Genomic DNA, 14,239 nt, shown 5'->3' with positions numbered 1-14,239 from the left:
AGAGGATCCCACAGTGACTTAGGGAACCTTAACGTCCATTATTAGCCTAATAACGAATAACTGTGGAAGTTACTAAGTCTTGACTTTTCCTGCTCAGCCACTAGAGCTGTTAGGAAATTCATCATGACAGCAGGCAGTGAGATGTTTTTTGTTTTGTCTGTTGATTAGCTTTTCAGTATTTGCCTTGCATGAAAAGGTGTCTGTCATTTTAGATGATTGATGATAATAAGAGCTAGTATACTTTTAACATAAACATCATATCATTTAATCCAGAAAGTCACTCTGTGAAAGGAGATGTTACTGTTATTCTGATTACACAGGTAGAGATAAAAGGCTTGGAGAAATTAAAAGTAAACAACATCACACAGCTTGTAAGGAGCTCCAAATTCTTTGCCCTTTCTGTCTTATCAGTCTAAAAGGTAGAGGTGTTCTGGAGAATCTAAATAAGGACAAACCATGGCCCTGCTCTTAGGGATCTCTTAAATCTGGGCCTTCTGGTTCAAGATGGCAGACTAGAAGGATGTGTGCTCATCTGCAAGAACACCAAAATCCCAACTAGCTGTTCAACAACCATTTATAGGAGGACGATGTAACTGACCAAAAAAAGATATCCCATGTCCAAAGACAAAGAAGAAGCTGTAGCGTGATGGTAGGATGGGTGCAATCATGATAAAATCAAATCCCATACCTGCCAGGTGGGTGAGCTGGGGATCCAACAAAGGGACTGGGGATCCCCAGGAAATCTGACCCTGAAGGCCAGCAGTATTGGATTACAAGACCTCCACAGGACTGGGGGAAACAGAGACTCCAGTCTTGGAGGGCACAAACAAAATCTTGTGCACACCAAGGTCTAGAAGAAAGGAGCAAGTGGCTCCACAGGAGGCTGAACCAAAACTACCTGCTGGTGTTGGAGGGTGTCCTGTGCAGGCGTGGGTTGGCAGGGCCTTGCCACAGGGACAGGGGCAATGTCCCCCTTGGTGTAAGCCCTTTTGAAGGTCCCTGTTAACTGTACTATAGAGCCCAGGGCTGATTTGTCTCAGGCCAAACAACTGCCAGGGAGGGAGTGCAACCCCACTTATCAGCAGATAGTTGGACTAAAGCTTTACTGAGTAAGGCCATGCTCATCAGAGCAAGACTCAGTTTTTCCCACCACCAGTCCCTCCCATCAGGAAGCTTACACAAGCCTCTTAGCCTCCTCCATCAGAGGTCAGACAGAAGAAGCAAGAAGAACCACAGTCCCACAGCAGCTAAAACAAAAAGCACATTACAGAAAGTTCATTAGCATGAAAAAGCAGAAAGTTATGTCCCAGATGAAGGGACTAGATAAAACCCCAGAAAAACAACTAAATGAAGTGGAGATGGCAACCTTCCAGAAAATAATTCAGAGTAGTGATAGTGAAGATAATCCAGAATCTTGGGGAAAAAATGGAGAAGATGAAGAAATGTTTTATCAAAGACCTAGAAGAACTAAGCTAGTGGAGGTGATAGAATTCCAGCTGAGCTATTTGAAATCCTAAAAGATGATGCTGTGAAAGTGCTGTACTCAATATGCCAGCAAATTTGGAAAAATCAGCAGTGGCCACAGGACTGGAAAGGGTCAGTTTTTATTCCAATCCCAAAGAAAGACAATGCCAAAGAATTTTCAAACTGCTGCACAATTGTACTTAGCTCACACACTAGCAAAGTAATGCTCAAAATTCTCCAAGCCAGGCTTCAACAGTATGTGAACCGAGAACTTCCAGATGTTCAAGCTGGATTTAGAAAAGGCAGAGGAACCAGAGATCAAATTGCCAACATCCATTGGATCATCGAAAAAGCAAGAGAGTTCCAGAAAAACATCTATTTCTGCTTTATTGACTATGCCAAAGCCTTTGACTGTGTGGATCACAACAAACTGTGGAAAATCCTTAAAAGAGATAGGAATACCAGACCACCTGACCTGCCTCCTGAGAAATCTGTATGCAGGTCAAGAAGCAATACTTAGAACTGAACATGGAACAACAGGCTGGTTCCAAATTGGGAAAGGAGTACGTCAAGGCTGTATATTGTCACCCTGCTTATTTGCAGTCATTTCAGTCCAGTCGCTCAGTCATGTCCGACTCTGCGACCCCATGAATCGCAGCATGCCAGGCCTCCCTGTCCATCACCAACTCCCAGAGTTCACCCAGACTCATGTCCATCAAGTCAGTGATGCCATCCAGCCATCTCATCCTCTGTCATCCCCTTCTCCTCCTGCCCCCAATCCCTCCCAGCATCAGTCTTTTCCAATGAGTCAACTCTTTGCATGACGTGGCCAAAGTACTGGAGTTTCAGCTTTAGCATCATTCCTTCCAAAGAAATCCCAGGGCTGATCTCTTTCAGAACGGACTGGTTGGATCTCCTTGCAGTCCAAGGGACTCTCAAGAGTCTTCTCCAACACCACAGTTGAAAAGCATCAATTCTTCGGCGCTCAGCCTTCTTCACAGTCCAATTCTCACATCCATACATGACCACAGGAAAAACCGTAGCCTTGACTAGATGGACCTTTGTTGGCAAAGTAATGTCTCTGCTTTTGAATATGCTATCTAGGTTGGTCATAACTTTCCTTCCAAGGAGTAAGCGTCTTTTAATTTCATGGCTGCAGCCACCATCTGCAGTGATTTTGGAGCCCCCCAAAATAAAGTCTGACACTGTTTCTACTGTTTCCCCATCTATTTCCCATGAAATGATGGGACTTGATAAAGGACAGAAATGGTATGGACCTAAGAGAAGCAGAAGATATTAAGAAGAGATGGCAAGAATACACAGAAGAACTGTACAAAAAAGATCTTCACAACCCAGATAATCACAATGGTGTGATCACTCACCTAGAGCCAGACATCCTGGAATGTGAAGTCAAGTGGGCCTTAAAAAGCATCACTACGAACAAAGCTAGTGGAGGTGATGGAATTCCAGTTGAGCTATTTCAAATCCTGAAAGATGATGCTGTGAAAGTGCTGCACTCAATATGCCAGCAAATTTGGAAAACTCAGCAGTGGCCACAGGACTGGAAAAGGTCAGTTTTCATCCCAATCCCAAAGAAAGGCAATGCCAAAGAATGCTCAAACTACCACACAATTGCACTCATCTCACATGCCAGTAAAGTAATGCTCAAAATTCTCCAAGTCAGGTTTCAGCAATATGTGAACCGTGAACTTCCCTGATGTTCAAGCCAGTTTTAGAAAAGGCAGAGGAACCAGAGATGAAATTGCCAACATCCGCTGGATCATGGTAAAAGCAAGAGAGTTCCAGAAAAACATCTATTTCTGCTTTATTGACTATGCCAAAGCCTTTGACTGTGTGGATCACAATAAACTGTGGAAAATTCTGAAAACGATGGGAATTCCAGACTACCTGATCTGCCTCTTGAGAAATCTGTATGCAGGTCAGGAAGCAACAGTTAGAACTGGACATGGAACAACAGACTGGTTCCAAATAGGAAAAGGAGTACGTCAAGGCTGTATGTTGTCACCCTGCTTATTTAACTTCTGTGCAGAGTACATCATGAGAAACGCTGGACTGGAAGAAGCACAAGCTAGAATCAAGATTGCCGGGAGAAATCTCAATAACCTCAGATATGCAGATGACACCACCCTTATGGCAGAAAGTGAAGAGGAACTAAAAAGCCTCTTGATGAAAGTGAAAGTGGAGAGTGAAAAAGTTGGCTTAAAGCTCAGCATTCAGAAAATGAAGATCATGGCAGTATGTCATGGAAAATGCTGGTCTGGGTGAAGCATAAGCTGGAATCAAGATTGCTGGGAGAAATATCAGTAACCTCAGATATGCAGATGATACCACTCTTATGGCAGAAAGTGAAGAAGAACTAAAGAGCCTCTTCGTAAAGGTGAAAGAGGAGAGAGAAAAACTGGCTTAAAACTCAGCATCCAAAAAATGAAGATCATGGCATCGAGTCCCATCACTTTGTGGCAAATAGGTGGGAAAACAATGGAAACAGTGACAGACTTATTTTGGGGGGCTCCAAAATCACTGCAGATGGTAATTGCAGTCATGAAATTAAAAGATGCTTGCCCCAAGTTAGAAAAACTATGACCAACCTAGACAACATATTAAAAAATAGAGACATTACTTCACTGACAAAGGCCCGTCTAGTCAAAGCTATGGTTTTTCCGGTAGTCATGTATGGATGTGAGAATTGGACCATAAAGAAAGCTAAGTGCTGAAGACTTCATATTTTTGAACTGTGGTGTTGGAGAAGACTCTTGAGAGTCTCTTGGACTGCAGGGAAATCGAACCAGTCAATCCTAAAGGAAATCAGTCCTGAATATTCATTGGAAGGACTGATGCTGAAGCTCCAATAGTTTGGCCACATGATATGAAGAACTGACTCACTGGAAAAGACCCTGATGCTGGGAAAGATTGAAGGCAGGAGGAGAAGGGATGACAGAGGATGAGATGGTTGAATGGCATCACTGACTCCATGAATATGAGTTTGAATAAGCTCCAGGAGTTGGTGATGGACAGGAAAGCCTGACGTGCTACAGTCCATGGGGTCACAAAGAGGTGAACACAAAAGAGCAACTGAACTGAGAAGAACTAAAGAACAGACAAAAAAATAAATACACTAGAAGGAATCAATAGCAGAATACCTAAGGCAGAAGAAAGGATAAATGGCCTGGAAGACAGAATGGTGGAATCACTGCCGCAGAACAGAATATAGAAAAAAGAATGAAAAGAATTGAAGACAGCCTAAAAGATCTCTGGGACATTAAATGCACCAACATTCACTTTATAGGGGTCCCAGAAAGAGAAGAGAAAGAGAATACCTGAGAAAATATGTGAAGAGATGATAGCTGAAAACTCCTTAACATGGGGAAGGAAATAGCAGTCCAGGAAGTGGAGAGTCCCAGGCAGGATATAAATCCAAGGAGGAACACACGAAGACATAGTAATCAAACTGACAAAAATTAAAGACATAAAATATTAAAAGCAACAAGGGAAAAATGACATATAGGGGAACTCCCATCAGGCTATCAGCTGATTTTTCACCAGAAACTCTGCAAGCCAGAAGGGAGTGGCACTTTAAAGTGATGAAAGAGGAAGAACCGACAACCAAGAATACTCTACCCAATAAGACTCTCCTTCAGATTTGATGGAGAAATCAAAAGCTTTCCAGACAATCAAAAGTTAAGAGAATTTAGCACCACCAAACCAGCTTTACAACAAATGCTAAAGGAACTTTTCTAGGCGGGAAACAGAAGGAAGAGACCTGCAGAAAATAAACCCAAAACAGTTAAGAAAATGGTAATGGATCTTACATATTGATAATTACCTTAAATGTAAATGGATTAAATGCACCAGACATAGATTGGCTGGGCAGGTGAGAAAATGTGCATGTATGCAATTCTACTTACCACTTTACTCTGCTTGACCACCCCCCAGATTGTATAATTATTTTATAGTGCCAGGTCAGTCATGTTTCCATTATGGCTTGCAGTTGTAATAATCTTCTATTTTTGGTCTGGCTATTGAGTGTGAAAACTGTTCTTTTTGTTTGTTTGTTTTGATGGTGAAAACTGATAAACATCTTTTACTATTGTGATTGTGCAACTCTTAATACCATTGTATTATGACTGGTCAACAGAAAAACAACAGAACTCTATATCACCAAAACTACCGTTTAATAGAAAAACCTGTAATCACTTTTTAAAATCCAGATGTATATCAGAATTGTTGGAATTTTTGAAAAATAAAAATGCCCAGGTATTGCTTTTTTTCTTCAGAGCTCCAGATATGTTTCTAATGAGCAGCCATGTTTGGAAACAACTGAACTACATGATGATCTTTTACTTTTATCTCGTTTGTTCCACTTTTTCTGTTTCATATTCAGTGCTCCCATTTCATTTAGTTTGTTTTCCAGTTTTTCCATCTCTTCTTTTTTGTTTTTTGATGTTCTTTCTTAAGCCTTTATCAACTAGTAGAAAAGTTTGTATACATATATGTAAAAACAATATGTATAGTATATATATTTCAGAAAACTTAGAATTTTTGCCTAACTATAAATTTTATGACATTTTGATTCTACTTGTTTGACTTAGTATGAATAGAATGCTAGATTTCTAATTAAAAAAATAGATATGCAACAACAACAAAGGTTTACTGTATAGCACAGGGAACTGTATAGTCAGTTCAGTCGCTCAGTTGTGTCCAGCTCTTTGCCACCCCATGAATTGCAGCACTCCAGGCCTGCCTGTCCATCACCAACTCCCGGAGTTCACTCAAACTCATGTCCATCGAGTCCATGATGCCATCCGCCCTTCTCATCCTCTGTTGTCCCCTTTTCCTCCTGCCCCCAGTGCCTTCCAGCATCAGAGTCTTTTCCAATGAGTCAACTCTTCACATCAGGTGGCCAAAATACTGGAGTTTCAGCTTCAGCATCAGTCCTTCCAATGAACACCCAGGACTGATCTCCTTTAGAATGGACTGGTTGGATCTCCTTGCAATCCAAGGGACTCTCAAGAGTCTTCCCAACACCACAGTTTAAAAGCATCAATTCTCCGGTGCTCAGCTTTCTTCACAGTCCAACTCTCACATCACAGTCCAACTCTCACAGTCCAACTCTTCACAGTCCAACTCTCACCAGTAGAAAAACATGACCATAGCCTTGGCTAGACGGACCTTTGTTGGCAAAGTAATGTCTCTGCTTTTTAATATGCTATCTAGGTTGGTCATAACAGTCAGTGTCTAGTAATAACCTATAATGGAAAATAATTTCAAAAATAATATATGTGTATATGTATAACTGAATCACCTTGTGTACCTGAAACACTGTGTGTCTTCTTATGAATATATTATAGAATGCAAATCAATGGAAGAGCTAAGAAAGTAAAGGGCAGACAACTGCAAAATAGAAGGTTAAAGTTGGTACAATGAAGGTAGCATTTGAGGGAAGGTACAATGAAGGGAAGAATGGGAAAGAAAAAGAATGCCCAAAGTATGGAGATGGGAAAGCACAGGACTTGTTGCAGGAGAAGCCTGGTCTGGTTTGGCTAGAGCGTGAGCCACATGTGAGAAAGTAAAGAAAGTACTGGAGGCTCGACCTGAAACATAGGTTAGGGTCATGTTGTGGAAGGCGTTGAGTGCCATGGTAGAGAAGAACATCATTCTGTAGGAAAATTTGAGCAGGAAATGAAAAATGTGGCTCTACAAAAGAACCAATAATCGTCATGATAAATGTTTACATTTTTCGGTTATGACTTTGCGCTCATCCCTTAACATTTGTTATCTCCTTAATGCCTCATAGTAACTATGAACTATGGACATGGAACTGAGGCTCAGACTGGGGTCTATCATTTTCTAAAGTCTTGTCCTATTTTCCACTGTGATAGATTGCTGTTTCTTTTATCAGATCACCTGATAAGTTCTTAATTCTCTGTCAAGAATATGGTTGTAGGAAAAGGACATTTTCAAGTTCTGAAAGGACTACTTCTCAATGTGTAATCATACTAAGGAATATAATCACTGCCAAGCCTGACTTGTGCTGCTCTCTAATTTGGGACCAGAGCTAGATGGGAAATTGAAGATTTGGATGATGTTTTATTTACATGCCTCATGACGTCAGTACATGCTCATAGCAAACGTTTTTATTTTCCTTTTTGGTGTTTAACCTTATTGGCCCTATGTAAATCTTGGGTCAGGTAAAGCTCTGTTTCTAGGGGCATTTTAAGATACATAATGAAGTGATACATCTCCTAGCTAAAATTTGTTTCTTCTCAGCAGGTTTTCTACTTTTAAAAGACAATGACTACTGATGAAGCTGCCAAGAACAATGGAGAAAGCCCTGCAGCAGCTGTTGCTGAACAGGGAGAGGATATTACCTCCAAAAAAGATAGAGGAGTATTAAAGGTGAGGCCATGACATGTAAGGAAATTTGCTATCTGGAAAGATTGTTAATAAAAATCTTTTTTTGTTTTTGGCTGGAGGTGTAGATGGATTGGGGCTTCCCAAGTGGTGCAGTTGTAAAGAATTTGCCTGACCATGCAGGAGACGGAAGAGACGTGGGTTCCATCTCTGGGTTTGGAAGATCCCCTGGAGGGGGAAATGGCAACCCACTCCAGTATTCTTGCCTAGAGAATCCCATGGACAGAGGAGTCTGGTGGACTACAGTCCATGGGATTGCAAAGAGTCAAACATGACTGAGCAACTGAGCATTGAGATGGATTATGTTTATTGAGGCTTACCAAGTACCAAACGCTACAGCTAAATTCTCATTTGGTCTTTATAACTGCAGGTTTATTTTTAATCCCAGATTACAGATAGTAAAGCTGAGGGCCAGCTATGTAAATTAACTTGCCCCAAATCATATATCTCAGTAAATGCAGGTCTGAGGATTTATGTTATGTCTGACTCCAAAAAGACTGTCTCTCTCTATTCTCACCAGAGTATAAATGGGCAATTATTTTAATATTTAAGTATATTAAAGCTGCTGCTGCTAAGTCACCTCAGTCGTGTCCAACTCTGTGTGACCCCATAGACGGCAGCCCAGCAGGCTGCCCCGTCCCTGGGATTCTCCAGGCAAGAACACTGGAGTGGGTTGCCATTTCCCTCTCCAATGCATGAAAGTGAAAAGTGAAAGTAAAGTCGATCAGTCGTGTCCGACTCTTAGCGACCCCATGGACTGCAGCCTACCAGGCTCCTCTCTCTGTGGGATTTTCCAGGCAAGAGTACTGGAGTGGGGTGCCATTGCCTTCTCCAATATTAAAACTAGTTAATGACAATTTAAAAAAAAACTTTCTTAAAGGAAAAAAAAGTTGACTTGAAAAGTTCAAAAGGATTTGTTTTTTACATAGAGTTCCTGTGTGTAATGAAAACATTTTTTTGAGGTTTAATCAGAGAATGTATCTCACTTTTGAATTAGTGTTCCTCCTTAAAAACACTTTTTTCACTCTGTAATTATGTTTACAAGTGGTTTTTTTTTAAACCTCACAGAGGTCTTTTGAGACAGAGCACATTTGATTCTTCCATTTATATATGGAAGATATATGTGTTGTTATTCCATATAATAGAGAGGTTAAATGGCTTTAGTCATAGTAAGTTCTTTTTTCTCCTACACTGTTGTGATGTATTCAGGTTTTGTAAGGTTAATTTTTTTGCTGAAAAGATTGAACTATTTAAATATTATCAGTAAGCTGAGTTTTAATATAACCTATGTTATCAGTAGCAAATGAGATTTTTTCTTTTAGTTTGTTTTGGCTAATCTTGCTTACGTGAAAGCTTTCTTCACATATTCACAAACATCAATCTCTTCTGAATATACATGTTTTACTATTTGCTTGCTATATGCTAAGCCAAAGTTTGAAGACCTGTAAAATAAAGACTTTAGCATTATAGATGTGTACCATGCTATCTTCATTCAGAGGGCTTTCAACCTTGTAGCTCTGTGAATTCAGTTCAGTTCAGTTCAGTTGCTCAGTCGTGTCCGACTCTTTGCTGCCCCATGAATCGCAGCACGCCAGGCCTCCCTGTCCAACACCAACTCCCAGAGTTCATTCAGACTCACGTCCATCGAGTCAGTGATGCCATCCGCCCATCTCATCCTCTGTCGCCCGCTTCTCCTCCTGCACCCAATCCCTCCCAGCATCAGTCTTTTCCAATGAGTCAACTCTTCGCATGAGGTGGCCAAAGGACTGGAGTTGCGGCTTCAGCATCATTCCTTCCGAAGAAATCCCAGGGCTGATCTTCAGAACGGACTGGTTGGATCTCCTTGCAGTCCAAGGGACTCTCAAGAGTCTTCTCCAACACCACAGTTCAAAACCATCAATTCTTCGGTGCTCAGCTTTTTTCACAGTCCAACTCTCACATCCATACGTGACCACTAGAAAAACCATAGCCTTGACTAGATGGACCTTTGTTGGCACAGTAATGTCTCTGCTTTTCAATATGCTATCTAGGTTGGTCATAACTTTCCTTCCAAGGAAGAAGCGTCTTTTAATTTCATGGCTGCAGTCACCATCTGCTGTGATTTTTGAGCCCCCCCAAAATAAAGTCTGACACTGTTTCCACTGTTTCCCCATCTATTTCCCATGAAATGATGGGACCAGATGCCATGATCTTTGTTTTCTGAATGTTGAGCTTTACGCCAACTTTTTCACTCTCCACTTTCACTTTCACAAGAGACTTTTTAGTTCTTCTTCACTTTCTGCCATAAGGGTGGTGTCATCTGCATATCTGAGGTTATTAATATTTCTCCTGGCAATCTTGATTCCAGCTTGTGCTTCTTCCAGCCCAGTGTTTCTCATGATGTACTCTGCATAGAAGTTAAATAAGCAGGGTGACAATATACAGCCTTGATGTACTCCTTTTCCTATTTGGAACCAGTGTGTTGTTCCATGTCCAGTTCTAACTGTTGCTTCCTGACCTGCATACAGGTTTCTCAAGAGGCAGGTCATGTGGTCTGGTATTCCCATCTCTTTCAGAATTTTCTATAGTTTATTGTGATCCGTAGAGTCAAAGGCTTTGGCATAGTCAATAAAGCAGAAATAGATGTTTTTCTGGAGCTCTCTTGCTTTTTCGATGATCCAGCAGATGTTGGCAATTTGATCTCTGGTTCCTCTGCCTTTTCTAAAACTGGCTTGAACATCTGGAAGTTCACGGTTCACATATTGCTGAAGCCTGGCTTGGAGAATTTTGAGCATTACTTTACCAGCGTGTGAGATGAGTGCAATTGTGCAGTAGTTTGAGCATTCTTTGGCATTGCCTTTCTTTGGGATCGGAATGAAAACTGACCTTTTCCAGTCCTGTGGCCACTGCTGAGTTTTCCAAATTTGCTGGCATATTGACTGCAGCACTTTCACAGCATCATCTTTCAGGATTTGGAATAGCGCCACTGAAATTCTATCACCTCCACTAGCTTTGTTCGTAATGATGCTTTCTAAGGCCCACCTGACTTCACATTCCAGGATGTCTGGCTCTAGGTCAGTGATCACACCATCGTGATTATCTTGGTCATAAAGATCTTTTTTGTACAGTTCTTCTGTGTATTCTTGCCACCTCTTCTTAATATCTTTTGCTTCTGTTAGGTCCATAGCGTTTCTGTCGTTTATTGTGGCCATCTTTGCATGAAGTGTTCCCTTGGTACATTTGGTTCCCTCTAATTTTCTTAAAGAGATCTCTAGTCTTTACTATTCTGTTGTTTTCCTCTATTTCTTTGCATTGATCACTGAGGAAGCCTTTCTTATCTCTTCTTGCTATTCTTTGGAACTCTGCATTCAGATGCTTATGTCTTTGCTTTTCTCCTTTGCTTTTTGGTTCTCTTCTTTTCACAGCTATTTGTAAGGCCTCCCCACACAGCCATTTTGCTTTTTTGCATTTCTTTTCCATGGGGATGGTCTTGATCCCTGTCTCCTGTACAATGTCACGAACCTCTGTTCATAGTTCATCAGGCACTCTATCAGATCTAGGCCCTTAAATCTATTTCTCACTTCCACTGTATAATCATAAGGGATTTGATTTAGGTCATACCTGAATGGTCTAGTGGTTTTCCCTACTTTCTTCCATTTCAATCTGAATTTGCCTGTAAGAAGTTCATGATCTGAGCCACAGTCAACTCCTGGTCTTGTTTTTGTTGACTGTATAGAGCTTCTCCATCTTTGGCTGAAAAGAATATAATTAGTCTGATTTCGGTGTTGACCATCTGGTGATGTTCATGTGTAGAGTCTTCTCTTGTGTTGTTGGAAGAGGGTGTTTGCTATGACCAGTGCATTTTCTTGGCAAAACTCTATTAGCCTTTGCCCTGCTTCATTCTGTACTCCAAGGCCAAATTTGCCTGTTACTCCGGGTGTTTCTTGACTTCCTACTTTTGCATTCTGGTCCCCTATAATGAAAAGGACATCTTTTTTGGGTGTTAGTTCTAAAAGGTCTTGTAGGTCTTCCTAGAACTGTTCAACTTCAGCTTCTTCAGTGTTACTTGTTGGGGCATAGACTTGGATTACTGTGGTACTGAATGGTTTGCCTTGGAAACGAACAGAGATCATTCTGTCATTTTTGAAATTACATCCAAGTACTGCATTTCGGAGTCTTTTGTTGACCATGATGTGTGAATTACTCATCCCAAACTCCAGAATGCCTCTCAAGACCATGGAAATTCTGCAGGTTGTTATCTTCTGCTCTTTTATCTTTTCAGAGCACTGGTGCAGAGAACAACTTGCCTCAGGCCCTGCTTTGTTCTAGGGAGTAAATCCAATAAGATTTTTAGGCCTGTAAGAAACATTTTGAGATTGTAAACCCTTTAAATCTTACCATCTATCACTGTCTAAAGCCTCAGGTTTCACCATAGGGCTTTTGGTTAAGATTAAATAGGTCTGTGGACTTCCCTAATAGTCCAGTGGTTAAGACACCAGACTACTGCAGGAGCACAGGTTCGATCCCTGGTCAGGGAACTCAGGTCTTGCATGCTGTGCAGCACGGCCAAAAAATCAGTTCAGTTCAGTTGCTCAGTCGTGTCTGACTCTTTGTGACCCCATGGACTGCAGCATGCCAGGCTTCCCTGTCCATCACCAGCATCCGGAGCTTACTCAAACTCATGTCCATCTAGTCAGTGATGCCATGCGGCTGTCTCATCCTCTTTCGTCACCTTCTCTGCCCGCCTTTGATCTTTCCCAGCATCAGGCTTTCTTTTCAGTGAGTCAGTTCTTCGTGTCAGGTGGCCAAAGAGTTGGAGTTTCAGCCTCAGCATCAGTCCTTCCAATGAATATTCTGGACTGATTTCCTTTAGGATTGACTGGTTGGATCTCCTTGCAGTCTGATGGACTCAACAGAGTATTCAGCACCACAGTTCAAAAGCATCAGTTCTTCAGTGCTCAGCTTTCTTTATAGTCCAACTCTCACATCCATACATGACTACTGGAAAAATTATAGCATTGACCATTCTCACCTTTGTCGGCAAAGTAATTTCTCTGCTTTTTTAATATGCTGTCTGTGTATAGACAGCATATTAAAGGAGTAAGTGTCTATTAATTTCATGTCTACAGTCACCATGTGCAGTGATTTTGGAGCCCCCCAAAAAAGTCTGCACTGTTTCCCCAACTATTTGTCATGAAGTGATGGGATCGGAAACCGTGATCTTAGTTTTCTGAATGTTGAGTTTTAAGCCAACTTTTTCACTCTCCTCTTTTATTTTCATCAAGAGACTCTTTAGTTCTTCTTCGCTTTCTGCCATAAGGGTGGTGTCATCTGCATATCTGAGGTTATTGGTATTTCTCCCAGCAATCTTGATTCCAGCTTGTGCTTCATCCAGCTCAGCATTTTGCATGATGTACTCTGCATATGTTAAATAAGCAGGGTGACAATGTACAACCTTGATGTACTCCTTTCCCAATTTTGAACCAGTCTGTTTTTCCATGTCCAGTTCTAAGTGTTGCTTCTTGACCTGCATACAGATTTCTCAGGAGGCAGGTCAAGTGGTCTGGTATTCCCATCTCTTTTAAGGATTTTCCACAGTTTGTTGTGATTCACACAGTCAAAGGCTTTGGCGTAGTCAATAAAGCAGAAGTAGATGTTTTTCTGGAACTCTCTTGCTTTTTTGACTGATCCAGCAGATGTTGGCAATTTGACCTCTGGTTCTCTGCATTTTCTAAATCCAGCTTGAACATCTGGAAGTTCACAGTTCGCGTACTGCTGAAGCCTGGCTTGGAGAGTTTTGAGCAGTACCTTGCTAGCATGTGAGATGAGTGCAAATTGTGCGGTAGTTTGAGCATTCTTTGGCATTGCCTTTCTTTGGGATTGAAATGAAAACTGACCTTTTCCAGTCCTGTGGCCACTGCTGAGTTTTCCAAATTTGCTGGCATATTGAGTGCAGCACTTTCACAGTGTCATCTTTCAGGATTTGAAAGAGCTCAGCTGGAATTCCATTACCCCCACTAGCTTTGTTCATAGTGAAGCTTCCTAAGGGCCGCTTGACTTTGCATTCCAGGATGTCTGGCTCTAGGTAAGTGATGACACCATCGTGGTTATCTGGGTCATGAAGATCTTTTTTGTATAGTTCTTCTGTGTATTCTTGCTACCTCTTCTTAATATCTGCTGCTTCTATTAGGTCCATACGATTTCTGTCCTTTATTGTGCCCATCTTTGCATGAAATGCTCCCTTGGTATCTCTAATTTTTTTGAGGAGCTCGCTAGTCTTTCTCATTCTGTTGTTTTCCTGTTTCTTTGCATTGATCACTGAGGAAGACTTTCTTATCTCTCCTTGCTATTCTTTGGAACACTG

At 41.3% G+C, this 14,239-nt stretch overlaps 1 protein-coding gene across 3 annotated transcripts in view; it reads left to right on the top strand.

The window, feature by feature from the left end:
* Positions 1 to 14,239, top strand: part of FKBP5 (FKBP prolyl isomerase 5) — a 122,297-nt gene that overhangs the window by 42,536 nt on the left and 65,522 nt on the right. For 2 of the 3 annotated variants that reach the window (XM_070777862.1, XM_070777864.1), the window contains one exon: positions 7,756 to 7,881. In XM_070777862.1, coding sequence (XP_070633963.1) covers positions 7,777 to 7,881 — 105 coding nt within the window. In that variant the 5' untranslated portion in view covers positions 7,756 to 7,776. Of the gene's footprint in view, positions 1 to 7,752; positions 7,882 to 14,239 lie in introns of all 3 variants that reach the window. The other variant, XM_070777863.1, reaches the window with a different exon arrangement.

This window comes from Bos indicus, chromosome 23 (genome assembly GCF_029378745.1).
Source record: "Bos indicus isolate NIAB-ARS_2022 breed Sahiwal x Tharparkar chromosome 23, NIAB-ARS_B.indTharparkar_mat_pri_1.0, whole genome shotgun sequence".
Classification (NCBI taxonomy): domain Eukaryota; kingdom Metazoa; phylum Chordata; class Mammalia; order Artiodactyla; family Bovidae; genus Bos; species Bos indicus.
This window is presented reverse-complemented; position numbering and strand designations above follow the sequence as displayed.